This window comes from Dioscorea cayenensis, chromosome 14 (assembly GCF_009730915.1).
Source record: "Dioscorea cayenensis subsp. rotundata cultivar TDr96_F1 chromosome 14, TDr96_F1_v2_PseudoChromosome.rev07_lg8_w22 25.fasta, whole genome shotgun sequence".
Lineage (NCBI taxonomy): Eukaryota > Viridiplantae > Streptophyta > Magnoliopsida > Dioscoreales > Dioscoreaceae > Dioscorea > Dioscorea cayenensis.
The window spans coordinates 3,373,036-3,390,203 of NC_052484.1; the positions used below are offsets into that span (position 1 = coordinate 3,373,036).

The following is a 17,168-nucleotide window of genomic DNA, read 5'->3' on the forward strand; positions in this document are numbered from 1 at the left end:
TCTACAAAGAGAGGTCCCCAATGCCTCTTCTCCTCCTCGAAGAGCCCTAATTCTCTCCGATCCCTCCAATGGCCGCGCCGGAGGGCGGCCAGAGGATCGCCATCAACGACGCCCTCACCGACGACGAGCTTCGCGCAGTGCTGGCAAGGCTTGAACGGGAGGTGGACCGCGATGCCTTTGGTCTCGTATGCAAGCGATGGCTCCATATCCAGAGCTCTGAGCGCCGTGTTCTCCGTGCTCGTGCTGGCCATGCCATGCTCCTTCGCATGGCTGATCGATTCCCGGGACTCGTCGAGCTCGATCTTTCACAGTTTGCTTCGCGGTCGTTCTTTCCCGGTGTCACTGATTCCGATTTGGGGGCGATCGCTACTGGATTTCGAAGTCTCAGGGTGCTCGATCTCCGTGAATGTAAAGGTTTGGATTTTATTTCTTTCTTAATTTGAAAGTTGTAATCTTTATCCATTTTTCGGTTATATTTTAAATTGTGTTTTCTTGAGTTTAGGTCGGTGGATTATTCTTTGAAGATTGTTTTTTGTCTCTATATATGAAATTAGAGTGTAACGTGTTGATTTAGTGTGAAAATTGTGAATTTTGATGTATTGGTTGAGTTGTCCTGTGTTCATGGTTTACTGGAGGATGGTAACGAGGTTTCAGTGATATGTGTTTCTTTTACTTTATATCCTCTGAGTTGTATTATATTCAGTAGGTGTTTATTAGGTGAAGGAAAAATTATTATCATGGTCCAACTGTGTTGCTGTTCTTTCCGTTGCATGAATTTGTTTGATTTCGAGTTTGAACTGAAGAAGAGAATGATGTTTCTCCATATTTCTTAGTTTTATGATTCAGTCAACTTATTTTCTTTGAAATTTATAATGTGAGCATGTTGGAGTTTTGCTCTGAAGTGTATTTCTTCTTTTGTACTTCATTTGCAAAAAAAGGTGGATTTTTTTTTTTTTTTGGTGGTTTATTCATTTTCTTATAAAGCATTAAATCTGAATTCCTTTTGACTTCTATCAAAAGTCTAATGAGCTTTACTGGTTGCTTGCCTTTGAAATGAAGGCTTAACTTGTTATTTCTTATATAGTAACAATGATAAAAGCATTCTGAGTTTGGTTTGGATATGTGTATGAGATTCGGCTTATTTTTTGAGACTAGGTTTGAGTGAATATTGGTATCTGGCAGGTGTCACTGATGTAGGAATGATTTCGTTGGGAACTGGACTTCATTCACTGCAATGCTTGAATGTTTCTGGCTGCAGAAGAGTCACAGACAAAGGATTGGTAGCTGTTTCATTGGGCTGTTCCAATTTGAAAAGCTTGTACCTTGCTAATTGCAAGCTTGCCACAGATAAATTACTTGAAGCCCTTTCAAAGAACTGTCACCACCTAGAAGAGCTGGGTCTTGCTGGATGTGTTAAGATAACTGACTCTGGACTCTCAATTTTAGCTGATGGTTGTAAGTATATCAAGTCTCTGGATGTTAGCAAGTGCAGCAAAATTGGTGATATTGGAGTCTCAAGGGTAGCAGAAGTATGTACATCTTTGAAGAGTCTTAAATTGTTGGATTGCGGCAATGTCACCAATAATTCAATAATTTCACTGTCTCAGTCATGTGTAAATATTGAAACCCTAGTAATCAGTGGGTGTCATAATGTCTCTGATGAATCCATAAGGTCACTAGCACTTGACTGTGGTCCTAACCTAAAGGTTTTAAGGATGGAATGGTGTTCAAAGATCACAGATCTGTCTGTGAGCGTTGTTCTCCAAAATTCCAGAAATCTTGTCGCTCTTGATATTGGTTGCTGTGATCATGTAACAGATTCTGCTTTTCAAGCTCTGGGAATCAGTGGCACATCAGGTTTGCGTGTTTTGAAGATCAGTAATTGCCCAAGGATCACAGTTTCAGGAATTGATACCATCTTACAATCCTGCAAATCTTTGGAGTACCTTGATGTGAGGTCTTGCCAGCATGTTACTAAACAAAGTTGCTACCAAGCGGGGTTGCAGTTTTCTGAAGGTTGCAAAGTAAACTTCAATGGAAGTTTGTCAGAGTCAGATAGCTTGGATGAGACTTACTTCTAAATCTGGACCTGGATGACAAAGTTCTCACCCTCTTGATTATGGCAGGTACTGAAGTGCGAGTATCCTGATGATCCGGCTACTGGTTATCTTGATTTATTGAACTGAAAATGCCAATTGTGTGATCCTTAGTTCAATGTTCCCCATGATGTTCAAATTCCAGGGGACACTGTTCTGCATAAATTTGTTTTTGTTGGATACCTCCTACAAAAATAATGAATCATCTCTTGTTTATATTCAATCTTTGAAGCAGAATGTCTATCTATTCTTGACCAGATGAAAGTTTTCAATTAACCATTATTTTAGAATGAACCCAAAACTGGTAATCTTCTAATGACGAGGGGATGTTTTGTCTGAGATACAATTGATGTGAAGAAGAAAGTAATTTTCCATTAGTCATCAGAAATTCAAAAACATTTAGAATTAGGTAAAGAGTGTGATTTCTGGTTTGTTTCGTGACTTAGGTACTTATTCTTTTAAAATTAACAATTATTCTAATTCCTTCTTTTCCTTTTCTCTGCAGGACCACGTGGAAGTCATAATTGACAGTATCTTATTGTCCTTTTTTTTTTGTTAGATCATGCATTCAGAAACTGATGAAGCCTACCACCTTGGCAACGTCTGATCCACCTGCCATTTAAGCAGCAACTACCAACAATGAAGCCATACCTACCAAATAATTGGATGTAAGTATACTTGCTGCTTCTTGGCATCACTTTCTAGTGGTAGATGCCATCAGACTAAAAATGTGCAAGCTGCTAATCACCTCCAACCACTAGATGCTTTCCATGGCAACCTGACATGCTTTCATAAACAGAAAAAAATAATTAATTTATCTGAAAAGACATCTCACAAGCTTGCCCATTCCTTATAGGCTTTGTTTTAGTGCCTTGCATCATTGTCTCATTCATAATTGCACTAGGTGTTCCTATATTAGACCATGATGTTCTTGAGATGAACATTACAGTTCTTGTGTATAGTTGAAAGTGTTCATTAACATATATATTGAAGTATGAGTATTATTTAAATAATTATCTTTGCTTTTGTGAGATTCACCATACATGTGACAGCTAATGTGGTTGGTTGATGTGGCATTTTATGTCACACCAGCTATCATGTGACATTAAAGAACTTTTGTTGGAGCCAACATTATCTTACAAGTGTCATTTTTATTGTCTTCTAAAATATTGTTGTTGTTGATGATGTAGCTAACTTATCACATCATAGAGTCATCATTGACCACAAGAATATTCCTTTTTTGTGAAAAATAACTCATGGTTGATGATGTGGTAAGTTAGCTGTCATTGCTCTAACACAATTTTTCCACAAAAATAGTATAATAGTGATGTTTTGTGGCAACTTAGGTGGTATAAAATTACTTCTCAGTAGCCATGTGTCAGGTAAAAAAAAAATAAATTAAAATAATACTTGTGTTTTAATACATTTATCGGCTGAACAACGATGATGAACAATTTCAAACCTACATAAATACTGTATTGAGCATTTGGTACGTGCAGAATGCCAATAAATAATATGATAAATATTTAAACTTTATATCTGGTATGCCTAGAAGAAGCTGGTGACACTAAAAATTTATATTGATGTTTAAAAATTTTCTAAAACTCTAGGAATTCATGATCCATGCTTTAGTCTACTAAAAATTTACATAATCCTGCATCTCAACTCTTCTGTTGAATGTCCAAAGATTGATGTGCCCAGGCAACTAAGAGTGGCCTTTCTTTTATTTTTTATGAATGGGTAAAAATTAATGCACTTAAAATCTATATTTCATTAATATAAATTATTTTGAAGTACACTTCACCAAACATCTAACAATTATCTTTCTGTCAATATCATTCCTTTCATTGCTGTGCTGAATTTTTACTGTACAAACTTGGCAGACTAGAAGTCTACAATGTAGTTGATTATTAACTAATTGCATTAGGAACTCAATATATGTATACATACAAACCAATTGACAATTGTGTCTGTTAGATGCGCGGTTATGCTTCGGCAATTGCTTTTTCCAAGTACTTGAAAATTTTCTGATAACATATGAAGCCCATGAACCAGAACTCATACTCATCTTCAGTGACTATTTGGATATATTTCCGGTTTGGATTGCTTGTGCTTTCACATGGATTCACTCTCCTAATCTTCGTTATTTCAATCATCACCTACAATAGAAACCAATCCATTTAGATCATCAAGATGTCAACATGCCATCAGAACATTGATCAAAACTAATCGAATATCAATTATCATACAACCTTGTACGGGAATCTGACCATGCCTCCCGAAGAACTGAAAGTTAGAGGTCTATCACTAAGGAATGCAATTTTCTGAGTCGAAATGAAGAGTAGACCGGCAATAGGACCTGCTGTAGTTGATAAATAACACTGTGAGGCTTTCAGCAGCTTCTCATCCTTCTGAACATGAAATACTTGTCTGAAAACTCTCTTGACACCACCAGCTTGAATTACTTTTGCTCCCAAACTAAGCTTCCCTTTAACTGTTTCTGAAAACTTTGCTCCCAAATTCACTGCATTTCATACAATGTTTCCATTCAATTTGAATTTCTGTTTATTTTAAATACCTGAGAACTGCAATAGCGTACTACCATGTTCTATAATTCCTTGCATGTAGTTTTCTGCTTTTCTGCTGAATTTTCTCATCCAGTTCATGATCTTATTGACATTTCCTGCATCAAGAACAATGAATTTAGTACTGTAAGCACAATAGAAGGGATATTACAGTTATTCTGTTGCAATGAGATGAACCATTTGATTTTGACTGCTGAAATTCCACAGCTGAAGATGTCACTGAGTTTACAGGGATACCGATAACACTCATTTTCGAATTGCCTCTCTTTGTTCTTCAAAATAATCAGCAATGTTTAATCTTATATATCAAAGTAACAAACTTGAGAAGCACTGAACCATGACTTTATGCTACAAAGTCATCGGCATCTTATCGGGAATAAAGGTGCACAGATTTATATGTTTTTATCAATATTTATTAATATTAACATGAAAGTGTAAAAGAAAAAGGTGAATTTTCTTTGTTTTGCTTCATGGAAAGGGATGTGATTTTCACATCAAATTGATTAATTAATGTTTGCTTGTATACCTAATAATATGATATTCTTTTCTTTGTGCTTGTGTGGAAGGATATGATGATGTATGCCCTTCACTTTTAGAAGATAGACAAGATGAGCATCTAACTTTCAAGTAAGTGCTAAGATGAACCATTTTATGCTTTTTTTTACCTTTTTCTTTAATTTTTTGGAAAGGTTGTGCCTTGAAATTGATTTGTATGAAAACCTAGATTTTTTTTGTCATTCATGATTATAATTAAACTTATGTATATTTTGTAGGAAGTAAAAAAAATATGGAAGTGGGAGAAGCGAGTTTGTATGCATTGTTCACTTTCCCAAATTCAGTGTAGTCAGTTTATTTTTCTTTGTAGTGAAAAAAGTGTGTTTAGTGTTGGAGCCATTTTATCTTTAAGACAAATGATTATCTGAAATAGTAAAATTTAATAACTTTTTCACCCTTTCAGAGCAATTAAATGCCCCTTTCAATGGTGTTCCTTTCCCTGGCATGTGGGAGGGGCATATATTGATTTTTTTTTTTTTTAAATTTATACATGCAACTGATTATTTAAGTATGTTTGTAGATAAGTTATCTATGAACTTTTGTTTATTTGAATCCAACGGCTTCAGGTCATTCATTGTAGGTCATTCATTGTAGTCAACAGGGATATGTAAATAATATTATTAACAATAGTGAACAGTGATATTTTAATAATATTATTAACAGTGCAAAGTGGGATGAATACTGCTAGAAACAGTAAAAAGTAAGATGTACAGTATTTTTATCAAAACCATTAGATCACGATCGCAACAGTAATATAATAGTAATATTATATCATGTCTTTTTTATTTGCCATATTTTAGATCTTTTCTTAAGTCATTTTTACTTGTTCATTTAAAAAATTTATGAAGTATTAAATATTATTTTTTTCAAATTTACTTTTTATATTTAATGTATTTTTACAATTTTCAATAAATAATACTCTCTTTGGTGCTTGTCACATTTTAGAGTTTTTGTTTGATTTTTTTATGTGTCCATTTAGAAAATTTATGAACCATTAAATATTAGTTTTTTAAATTTACCTTTTATATCTAATGTACTTTTACAACTTACCATAAATAATATTCAATTACATGTTTTATTAAATTATATTTTAAAAAATAATTTTAGAAAGTTAATATAATTTTTTTTAAAAAATTTTAGATTACCCGTTAATTTCAACTAATTTTTTTAATCTATGTGATTAGTTAAAATAAATGAATAAAAAGAACTTGGGAAATAAATTACACTTGTTCACTCTTATTTGCATTGGCCATCATCTACGGATGACTACAGATAATGTATTGCTATATATTCGTTCTTATTTGCACTCATCTTATGCGGACATGTCACATATGCAAATGACCTATTATCATAGGTACATATTTATTGTATGTAGTATGCAAAAAGTACTATGAAAAAAAGACCTAATGAAAATCTATGGATGGTTGTGTCAATTAATATCTATTTTAACAACATTCAAGCCAAAACTTGTTGTTTACTCAACAATCAACATATACCTACTTAAATGATTAAATTTCAAACCATTTTGAATTTCAAAGTCATTGAAATAATAAAACAATGTGATTGTTGACTTTGAAGCCATTTGTATAAGAGAGTCCCTTAAAAGACTCAATTAATTTTATTTCTAAGTGAGGCCTAAAACTTTAACTACTTGTTTGATAAGTCCACGTGGCACAATTTGTTTGGCTGTTTCATATGTGTGATTTGTTAAATGTCAAATTCAGTGTTTCATTTGTGACAAATAAACAGTTCAATAAAGCGGTTGCATGTGGAACTTTACTGCTCTTATTTATTATCATTTATTCTTTTAGCACCAGTTTCCAAAATCTTGTTTGATGGAAAACTTATTTAATAAAGGGAAAATTAATAATAACTCCTTGAAAGTTTCAAAATATCCCAGATTTTTTGACATTTAAATTTATTAAATAGTTTTTTTTGACAGTTTATTTTTTAGTTAATGCAGTTCACTCCGTCAATTTATTCTATCTTACAATATATACTCTCCGCTTAAAATTATGGGTTTCGCTTAAAATTATTGGTTTTTCTTTAAAACTTTGAGTTTTCGTTTAAAATTATAGGTTTCTGTTTAAAATTATGTTTTTCTACTTAAAAAACTGAGAAGCATTCTTATTAACATTAGTTACTTTTATGTCAAATCAGTCATTTTTTATGTTAGTAAAGCCTGAAAAGTAACCTATATAAAAAAAAAATGACCATGGAATACATGAGGTTTTTTTGTTTTTTTGTTTTTGAATATCTTAACTTCATAGGGATTATTTGTTCATTCCTCGTTTAATTAAAAGCTATAAATTTATTATATATCTTATTGTGCATAAGCTAGAATAGGCCAAAACTAATATGTTTTTACTTTATGAGAAAAAAGAAACAATGGCCTTCATGTAAAGTTTATTATTTTTTTAACTATAAATTAAATATATATTATGAAAAGATAAACAATTTATTGAATCAAGTGTTTAAAACCCAACATCAGTTTATAAATGAATCAGAGAAAAAAAATAAATGAAAGAAAAGTTCAAGATTTCTTTCAGATGTAATTTATGATATATACATATATATATATACTAAAAATTCCAGAAAATTTTCATTGGGACTATATCCCTCTAATTTTTTTTTCATTTATTTTTTTAATCTTTATTTATTTATTTATTTATTTATTTATTTATTTATTTATTGTTTCAGGTATTTATTCTCTTAATATTTTAACAAAATACTAAAAATACCCAAAACATTATCAGTGACAAGGGCCTATATATAAAATAGGAATAATTTTTTTTAAATTTAAAGTAAAAATTTTAAAAATTAATAAATTCAATATATATATATATATATATATATATATATATTATACATAATCCATCATATGGGATGTTTACTAGATTTTAATTATGGGACGTTTATAATAAAAGTTGGAAACAAATTCCATTTATGTATAATATTAAATAGTATAATAGTGGTAAAATGATATCCAATTATTATCAGCAAGTATCCATGGTGAACAATGCATCCGCAAAGACTGACAAAAGACATTTTTATATATAGAGGACCAGTAATATAGAGATATTCCACAACAACCATTAGATCATCAACTAATGGTTGTTATTTTATTATAAATATAACTCTGAAGGTGGAGTCATCATCACTAACACAACTGAGGTGGGGTTAACATCACTAACACCACCTCCGGGGTTAGTAATAAAATAACAACCATTAGATGGGTGCTTTAACAGATGGATGCTTTAACAATTGATGTCGGATGTTTTTAGATTCATTTTCTAAGGACAGCCCAGAATATATGGAGATTATCTAGGTAAGTCCCTAGATTTGAAATCTAGGGACGTTTTAAATCTAAGCCGTTAGATCATCATCCGATGGTTGATTGTTTATATAAATACTGTACACCTTTTTATTGTTCATAATCACTGTACAACACTGTAGACGATGTTTCTACTATTCATAATGATAAGAGCCGTCGGATTATTATCTGATAGCTGCTATAGATATCCCTAAATTTGAAATCTAGAAACATCCCTAGATGATGGGTTTGCTATATATATATATTTGGGAATTGAATGAGAAGAAATATCTAATGTGACTTTTCTCCCTATAAAATTAAATGTGTGGCATACCCGCCACCCCCAAACAAATCCATTCTCAGACACTTTTATAACAAACAAACCATTCTCTATGAAACTCTCCATCATCACCCTCTTCCTCTCCCTATCAACTCTAACCACCATCACCACCACCGCCAGCAATGACACCATCCTCGACATCGCCGGCGACAACCTCCGGCCAGGAACCAAGTACAACATCCTCCCTGTTTTCCGTGGCCGTGGCGGCGGCATCTCATTAGCTCACCTGAACCACTCCTCCTCTTGTCCCCTCGCCGTCGTCCAAGAACTGTCAGAAGTCAACGCCGGCCAACCGTTGACTTTCTACCCGGTCAACGGCCATGACAAAACGGTCAAACTGTCAACGGACGTTAACGTTGAGTTCACGGTAACGGCAACGGTGTGGAAGCTGAGTGACGTGGCGGAGGAGTGTGGTAACCGGCGGTATGTGGTGAGCGGTGGAGTTAAAGGGAAACCAGGGTTGGAAACAGTGAGTAATTGGTTTAGGATTGAGAGAAGTGAGAGCGGTGATTATAAGCTTGTGTTTTGCCCACATGTTTGTGACTATTGTAAGGTTTTGTGTGGTGATTTGGGTGTGTTTGTTGATGGTGGCAGGAGATGGTTAGGGTTTGGTGGGGATTTTTTCCCTGTCATGTTCAGGAAGTTTGAGCATGACCAGTGATTGATTGTAAGAGTTAGGGTTTAACCACACCTAACTTTTTTTTTTTTTAAATTTAAATAACTTGTGATATTTTAGAGTGTATTTTGTTTGGAAGAGATGAAAGTCTAAAAATGTTATTTGTGTTGAAGTGAGGGTTTCGGTTAAAAGTCCTCACTTTCTTTATTTGGATGATGAAGAAATAAAAATTTGAAATATATAATTTCAGTTCTTGATATTTGTTTTATAACATGAAAGTATGCTAACACCCCCATGTGATATTCATATGTTTGTTTCAATAATAGTTAATATATTGAAAATATATTAATAAAAGTGAATGAAAGAAAAAATACAAATAAAAAAGTAATATATATTTATATACCATGTGGGATGTTAACACCTCTGTCATATTCATGTGGAGGAAGTTGGTTACTGATTCACTGAGGTTTAATTACCGTACAGATTTCTATAATTATATATTTTCTGTTCTTTTAATCTTCCTAATATTTTTTAAATATAAATATGTCCTCATATTTAGTCGAATTGGGTCGTTTGAGTCCACTGCAATATTTTTAGGTATAATTAAATTTTTGTAATTTACACTTACCCATCTACACCACGGACTAGAATGACCCAATTCGACTAAATATGAGGGTTTAATTGTACTTAAAAATATTGTAAAGACTAAAAAGACAGAAAATATATAATTATAGGGATTCATACAGTAATTAAACTATTCACCAAAGTTTTTTTTTAAAAAATTTCCAAATCAAAACACTTTGAAAATGACAATATCACCGCTTTGGGATAAATTTTACTGAAACAAATGCATGAAAATGTCAAGTCAAACTCCATTTGGATGACTTCAACTTTAAATTTGGTGAAAGAAACACACTTTTAATTTTTAATTTTTTTTTTGTCATGTTATACAGTATTTTAAAATAAATGAGTCAAATTTATTTTAAAGTTTTTAAGTGATGCTGATGTAACTATAAAACAGAATGTAAAAAAACTTCCTTGTGTGACATGAGACACTAAAATACTATAATTTTATTTAAAAAATTATAATTTTTTTTAACAAAGTGGACAAGTCAATAATTATATTATTTGCCATATGTACCGAGGAATTTGACCTTTTAATTTTTTACATGGGATTTTCGTATCTTAAAATTGAGTTATACTAATGTTGGCTTTAAAAAAATATTAATATTACTAAAATTGTCTTGTTAATTTATATATATATATATATATGTTCACTTTGATATGTGAACTAAGGCCTTGCTTGGATTGGCTTTTGGAAAACCAAGAAGTGTTTTTTTATAAGTTAAGCACTTCTGGGTTAAAAAAAAGTTGTTTGTATTGGCTTTTCTGCAAAAGCAGAAGCTGTAAAAAAAAGCTGAAAAACAGTTTTTTTCTAGAAACTAGTCATGACCAGCTTCTGAAAAAAGCTATTTTTTAGCTTATTTTTACCGCTTCTGCTTCTACAGAAAAGCTAATTCAAAAACAAAATACAAAAAAGTGCTTAACTTACTCTGGAAAAACACTTTTTTTCCCAAAACACTTCTACTAAACTGAAAAAAAAAACTTTTTTGAAAAGCCGATCCAAACAAAGCCTAAATGATATATATATATATATACACACACATATGAATTGGATGTTTTACACAAGAAGCATTGTATGTGTCACACAAGAGTCATTTAAAATAAATTAATCCCTGCATCTTGTTTGCAAATACATGCTTCCTCTAATGTGTGTGAATACCATGAAGAAAAGATTCGCATTCAGGAGACTTTGGGTGGGGATAAAGATGTGGGAAATGCTAATAAAAACTAAGCATTTTAACATTAAAAATTTACTTTTTAAAATAATAAAATATTGATTAATATCATAAATTTTTTTTAAAATTAGTTATTAAACATATCATTTAAAAATAAATTTTATAAAAATAAAAATAGTACCTACCTCATGTTGTTGAAGAAAATGTCAAACAAGTTAAAAACTTAAAGTCATTGGTGCTAACTAAAATTTACACTATGGTAGCTGTCACGGCCCACCCGATCGCATTAACGATCAGCCGTGCGATGCTTGTCACGCCACCAAGATGACAAGCCAGCCTACTGAGTACCTAGGATAAAAACCACCGAAAAAACAAGCAAGCAAGGATGCCTATCAAGTAAACAAGGCATACAAGCATACAAGCATCATCAAAGACACCATAGCCCAGGGTCCAAAGGGGTTCCACCCGCCACCACACAAAGACATAAGGAGTTAGCAACTCAAAACAGAGAAATAGAGAGAAAAGATAAACTCTCAATTAGAATGAACCGAGTTACACCATGAGCCACCATGACATAGCCAAGACCTTCATTCTCCCAAAGAATGAAGATGAACAAAGCCCCAAGAGCTAGCTGCACCAAGAAGCAAAACCCTTAGTTCTCTAGTTGCCCTTATCAAGAGGAAAAGAAGGGGGTATTTATAGCCAAACCCCTCCCATGGATGATGACCCCAAGCCCTCAATCCAACGGCCAAGATGTGATGAGAAGTCTCATCACAACAAACACAGTGCTATAGTGCGAGAAAACACACTGCTACGGTGCTCCAGACTTAGCCAGCCACCATCAGGATCGAGCTACAGTCCTGCGCAACGGTACTGTTCACCTGCTCGGTAACATCTCGGTATCACCCGGGCTACGTGCCCCATCCTGCCGGTAGCGCCTGTCAGCCCAAGTGTGCCGATGCTTGTCGATACTCAATCTGGCTCTCGGCCCATCCTCTCGGTAATGACACTCAGTAATGCCCATGCGTCTCGCATTATGTTGGCTCATAGCTGGCTAAGAGCTCCCGCTGCGCCCGCCTGATCCGCTGGCGACCGTGCAAGTCCCCATTGACCGTACCGCCCGCATCTACGCTGATCCGACTCATTGGCCAATATTTAGCCAAATATTGGTCCCTTGACCTATGATCATATCGATCATCCCGGTCCCTTGATCGTGATCCCTCGGCCACGCGCATCATACCATGCGCGCTGCACTGCGAGTCCTCGGTAACTCGCGGCACTATGCCATATAGGCCACCGGACGACTAACGGTTCATTTGGACTTAGATTTTGACCCACTTTGGTTTCATCGGTCATTCTCCCTCGGCATGAAACCATCTTCCGCCGAGCACATAAGGTAGAACCCTTACAGTAGCTTTGCCCATATACATTAGTTTTTAAGCATTGGTGATTTACCTAATATTTTATATAAATAAAAATATACACTATTTATTAAAATTATTTTGTACATGCAATCAAATAGCAAACTAAATTCACCTTAAATTATATATTTTCAAATAAAGCTGCAAATAGCTTGTCCATCAACAAATTTAGAGCTTGGTTATCCTCCTGCCTCAAACAAAAATAACAACTGTTCAATTGAATATAAATAAATAAATTTAATTAACATATTGCCAAATAACCTGCTTGTTAAAATAAATTTTGCTCATATTTTTCATATTTATTTGAAGATTTTCAACACAAATGATGTACAATGTCATTACTCTAAAATGAATAAGAGGGAAAAATAATGCGGTGAGGACTTTGTTCGATGATGATATATATTGATTACTACATAGGCTCTCAAATGTTTGATTTCGATTCTTTGGCCCATTTTGGGGGAATGATTCGATGTTCTTCGACTTCGACATCTTTGCTATCTTCTTCAAGAACATCCTCGGAAAATGCATTTGGGTTTGCTTTGATGCAATTTTGTAATGCTATAAATGGATGCACGCAATCCGAACCCTGTAAAACATAAGCCGAACATTAAGAACAACACTTGCATAATTTATGTCGACATATGAATGGAAAATCATTTAAAATTTATGTACATTGCAGTAACAATTGACAAAAAAAAACGGTCCTTGATTGCATTACCACTACAACCAAAAGTCAAGTAAAAACTTTTTACAAAAAGACCAAACTATGATTCACTTGTTTTTCTCTTCGATCTGCAAAGATGTCTTTTTATTTAGCGGTATATCAGCAACTATCCACATTTATATATGCAATAATTTTCTCAAAAGAAATAGTGTTTGAAACCATTAAGGATTGGTTACCTTCTCTTCAGCAGTGCTCTTGATAAAACAAACAAAAGCTTCAGAGAATTGGGTGCCACAAGGACCTTTTCGTAATTCAGCCACACACGGGCATTGTAGTGCTTTTTCAGCTTTCACATCTAGGGACTGAAATTATACAAAGGAAAAGGATTTAGAAGATGTTAATGAAGTCATATTTGTTAGAGTAATAATATATGTTTAAAGTATATGGGTATCAATAGCTTTTCTTTCTTCACAACTTGGCTTTAATGCCAATGTAATGCAATCCGGAACAAGCAAACAAACTATTGAAGACAGTATGTAACATTCCAATCAAAATAATAGTTTTTCACACACTAAATACAATTGAAGCATACCAATTTTTTTTTTTTTTTTTAAATAAGAGCAGGATTAGGGTTTTCTAAACTTAACCCAAAAATATTGATACCCTTCTACTTTAGACATATATTATTACTCCAACAAAACTTTCGAAAAAAAGAAAACAATGAATGCTTTCTCATGGTAATTTTTTTTAATCACATTCAAACCTAATGTTGGAACTTCATACATGGCCTTGAACGACTGACCTCACTCTCGTTGTTGTCCCCAAAAGCAGTCGCTTCTGTAAAAAGAGAAAGGTATAGTATTATAATAACATTTCATTATACAAGCTAATAATAATAAAATTATGAAAAGCATCACTGAATCATTGTCCTAACATGAAAACTGTGCTTCTTCAAATGCTTCTTTGGTTTTCTGCAAACCACCAAATGCTAAAAGTTTCATCTATTAATAACCATTTTTTGTTTGCTATGATATGCAACGAGAGTTAAACTATGTATAAGCAGGAGATTTTGCATGACACCATCAAGTTGAGCTACGTCTTTGCAATTGGTCACCACAAGTTAATTTCATGATCCAGACTTTAAGTATTTTCATAATTGTACAAAAAAAAGATTTATCAAGATGAGTTCAATCCAAAAAAAAAAAAAAATCTCAATCAAGCAGTTATTAGCATGGGATCACAATATCAAAGATAAATATGATCATTGATAAAAGTGGAATACCAGCGATTAGATCTTCCAAAGATGTCGGAGATGCAGACGGAGACTCAGATGGAGATGGTGAGTCTTTGGCCAAGGGTTCAGGGGGGTGATTTGTTTGCTCTTCTTCGGCAGCAACATTGCTTTGATTTTGACCCATTCCTATAATACTGAGAAGGCACAAAAGGACCTTTGAAGCACCAACCGAAAAACTTGCAAAATACTACTCACAAAGTGTCAGTTTTTTTTTCTTCTATTTTTAAGTTAAAATGAAACAGTGCAACCTGATTCCTAATCTCTCTTAGAAAACTATGTTCTTGTGTTTTAGGATTATGTAGCACATTCAGTCAAGGTCAAATTTTTCCCATTCTTGCTTGACTGAACCCTCCAATCACATTCGATAGGGAGAGATTCATGGTCAGGAAGCAGAAGTGTTCAGTTAATTCAGTAGCATTTTTCATTGCCTTTCAAAACGAAACTCTATTTTTTAATTGTAAAGCTATATATTCTGCAACAATATATGTTTATTCATAAAGTTTTTCAACGATTATGATAGCAATCTTGAGTCTGTGAACTGGCTTAACCTCTCTTGGATTGAGGAAGGTTTCCACAAAAACTGAACCATTGATAATTTCAATTGTAGTGTTGTTAGTTTGAACTTGTCCTCATAACCAAACACAATGAAAAATAAAGTCGGACCAAATCCACGTCCAACAGTATTTTGCACAGTAGCATGAACCTCTTAATCCCCATTTAAATTGTGTTAAGTCATAGTTAACCGTATACAGTCTTGAGTTAATTATTACTTCAGAATTTTGATCAAAGTAGCTACGAAATCAGAGCTTCTTAAACCAAAGAAATTGCTCTTGCTTTGACCAGGAACGGCCATGACAACTTGGCCTATACTGTGTACGAAATTGTATGCTTTTGTCAATCCAAAACTAGGAATCATGGTTTTGACATCCAAAATATGTTCAGTGGCCTTGAATTTTGTTAGCTTACATGATCTAATTGTATTATCCAAACTAATTTGAAATTATTTCAAAGTATTAGGATTTGGATAGAGTTTTCCAAATATGTTTAGGATTTTGGTGTGGAAAACATGTTGTTTAACTAAGACTTAGTCAGGGTTAATGAGCCTGCAGGTGATTTTGAGAGTTTGTTTTCTGTATTCCACCACAGATCGTTCAATAAGACAAAATCCACAATATCTCCTTTACATGTCGATGTCTCACAATTATCTCCTATGCAATTCTTCATTTTCTCTCCTTTAGTTTTTATTGTTTGTAGATCAATTCCAGCAACAATACATGTGTCTATCAGAACATATATCCATACAATATTGTAATTGTGTTAATCTTTATACATAAAGCAAACTGTATTGTCAACATTACCAATCTTCTATAAAATCCCAAACTATCAAATGAATCTCGAACTTAACTTAACTGTTATTTCAACACTCATCACTTCTCTACCCAACTACTGTTATCATTATAACTCCTAGTCCAAGCTTAAAAAATACTGCCCCCTAAATATCATGGTTAAGATTTTAGCATTGTTCATGATGGTGAAATCAAATTAAAAATTCCATGCCAATGAAGCTCAACTATCACAAAGCATTGATCATGCTCGATATCAATTGGATTAATAAATACATCAGTTCATCATAGTTTCATCTACAAGCAACAAAACACAGATATAAATGATTGAAAAAGCACACATATTTATATAACCTCATAACAAACACTAAAACTAAGTACATAAGCACATCATAATTATCATCAGAATTCAGTTTCCTTGGATTGGTACACCAATGAATAATTTTTCTTTTCTATTTTTTTATCTTTAAAAATTGACTAACTAAAAAGAATAAAGCTCTAAGCTTTTGGCATATGAATTTTGCTTGTTTTGGTGAATTATAGAACAATAAAAAAATAATACAAAAATCAAACAACAAAACCGTTTGAAGAATTAAAAGAACACCATTCAAGAACTTCTACAAAAATTTAAAATTTAGAAACAAAAATGAATCATAATCACAAATATACACTAATTCACATATCCAAAAAAAAAACATTAAAAAAACATAAAAAATGGATTAATATGATCAGAAAACCAAATGAAGCACCTTGAATAGAGAAACTTTTAAGATGGAACAGGAAATTCCAAGGAAAAAACGAAGAAGAAGGACACAAACTTCGGCACAAATTGTAGTGTGCGGCTGGATTGATTATTCTCTTATTCTAGGGTTCTTAGAAGATTTTTTTCATATAAGCCCCTATCTTATACTTTATTATAAACCCTCTATAATATATATATATATATATATATATATATATATAATACGTTAACTGCAGACGTTCATAAATCATAATTGATACAATAAAATATTATGGAGATATAATGTGTGTATATATATTAATAAATAGATGATAAATATATATATTTTTTTTTAAAAAGTAAAGTGCACAAGTCTAAAACACAACAGAAAGCTCAATAAGCATTCTCGGGTCCTCCTGAA

At 33.0% G+C, this 17,168-nt stretch overlaps 4 protein-coding genes across 6 annotated transcripts; 2 read left to right on the forward strand and 2 right to left on the reverse strand.

Moving 5' to 3' along the window:
- Window positions 1–5,314, forward strand: LOC120275478 (F-box/LRR-repeat protein 2). 3 transcript variants are annotated; one of them, XR_005541111.1, is made up of 4 exons: window positions 1–414; window positions 1,183–2,505; window positions 2,602–2,764; window positions 4,889–5,314. XR_005541111.1 is itself a non-coding variant. In XM_039282069.1 (3 exons), the coding sequence occupies exons 1-2, from the start codon at window positions 69–71 to the stop codon at window positions 2,079–2,081; spliced, it is 1,245 nt and encodes a 414-aa protein (XP_039138003.1). In that variant the 5' UTR covers window positions 1–68; the 3' UTR covers window positions 2,082–2,126; window positions 2,656–3,230. The 3 variants fall into 3 exon arrangements, 2 of the variants coding, with proteins under 2 accessions (XP_039138003.1, XP_039138002.1); XM_039282069.1 differs by lacking the exon at window positions 4,889–5,314 and having other exon boundaries at window positions 1,183–2,126; window positions 2,656–3,230; XM_039282068.1 differs by lacking the exon at window positions 4,889–5,314 and having other exon boundaries at window positions 1,183–2,126; window positions 2,602–2,734.
- On the reverse strand, window positions 3,318–4,949 carry LOC120275479 (GEM-like protein 6). Its single transcript, XM_039282071.1, has 4 exons — window positions 4,859–4,949; window positions 4,699–4,779; window positions 4,349–4,620; window positions 3,318–4,255 (listed from the first exon to the last, which is right to left on the reverse strand). The coding sequence occupies exons 1-4, from the start codon at window positions 4,929–4,931 to the stop codon at window positions 4,082–4,084; spliced, it is 600 nt and encodes a 199-aa protein (XP_039138005.1). The 5' UTR covers window positions 4,932–4,949; the 3' UTR covers window positions 3,318–4,081.
- A 3,585-nt stretch (window positions 5,315–8,899) lies between the features above and the next one.
- LOC120276267 (kunitz trypsin inhibitor 5-like) lies at window positions 8,900–9,743 on the forward strand. Its single transcript, XM_039282988.1, has one exon. The coding sequence runs from the start codon at window positions 8,942–8,944 to the stop codon at window positions 9,548–9,550; it is 609 nt and encodes a 202-aa protein (XP_039138922.1). The 5' UTR covers window positions 8,900–8,941; the 3' UTR covers window positions 9,551–9,743.
- Window positions 9,744–12,988: 3,245 nt separating this feature from the next.
- LOC120275210 (mitochondrial intermembrane space import and assembly protein 40 homolog) lies at window positions 12,989–16,914 on the reverse strand. The gene is made up of 5 exons (XM_039281734.1): window positions 16,776–16,914; window positions 14,672–14,817; window positions 14,192–14,226; window positions 13,626–13,751; window positions 12,989–13,311 (listed from the first exon to the last, which is right to left on the reverse strand). Exons 2-5 carry the CDS (start codon window positions 14,805–14,807, stop codon window positions 13,147–13,149), a joined length of 462 nt encoding a protein of 153 aa, XP_039137668.1. The 5' UTR covers window positions 14,808–14,817; window positions 16,776–16,914; the 3' UTR covers window positions 12,989–13,146.
- Between the last annotated feature and the right edge of the window lie 254 nt (window positions 16,915–17,168).

What these genes read in the sequence shown, in the direction of transcription:
- LOC120275478 (XM_039282069.1), top strand. Translation starts at nt 69, where the DNA reads ATGGCCGCGCCGGAGGGCGGCCAGAGGATCGCCATCAACGACGCCCTC. An exon ending in CGATCTCCGTGAATGTAAAG is followed by an intron (nt 415 to 1,182) that starts GTTTGGATTTTA and finishes GGTATCTGGCAG; the next exon opens with GTGTCACTGATGTAGGAATG.
- LOC120275479 (XM_039282071.1), bottom strand. Translation starts at nt 4,931, where the DNA reads ATGAGTGTTATCGGTATCCCTGTAAACTCAGTGACATCTTCAGCTGTG. An exon ending in TCAGCAGTCAAAATCAAATG is followed by an intron (nt 4,780 to 4,858) that starts GTTCATCTCATT and finishes TTCTTGATGCAG; the next exon opens with GAAATGTCAATAAGATCATG. An exon ending in GCAAGGAATTATAGAACATG is followed by an intron (nt 4,621 to 4,698) that starts GTAGTACGCTAT and finishes TATGAAATGCAG; the next exon opens with TGAATTTGGGAGCAAAGTTT.
- LOC120276267 (XM_039282988.1), top strand. Translation starts at nt 8,942, where the DNA reads ATGAAACTCTCCATCATCACCCTCTTCCTCTCCCTATCAACTCTAACC.
- LOC120275210 (XM_039281734.1), bottom strand. Translation starts at nt 14,807, where the DNA reads ATGGGTCAAAATCAAAGCAATGTTGCTGCCGAAGAAGAGCAAACAAAT. An exon ending in TTTGGAAGATCTAATCGCTG is followed by an intron (nt 14,227 to 14,671) that starts GTATTCCACTTT and finishes CTCTTTTTACAG; the next exon opens with AAGCGACTGCTTTTGGGGAC. An exon ending in GGGACAACAACGAGAGTGAG is followed by an intron (nt 13,752 to 14,191) that starts GTCAGTCGTTCA and finishes GTATAATTTCAG; the next exon opens with TCCCTAGATGTGAAAGCTGA.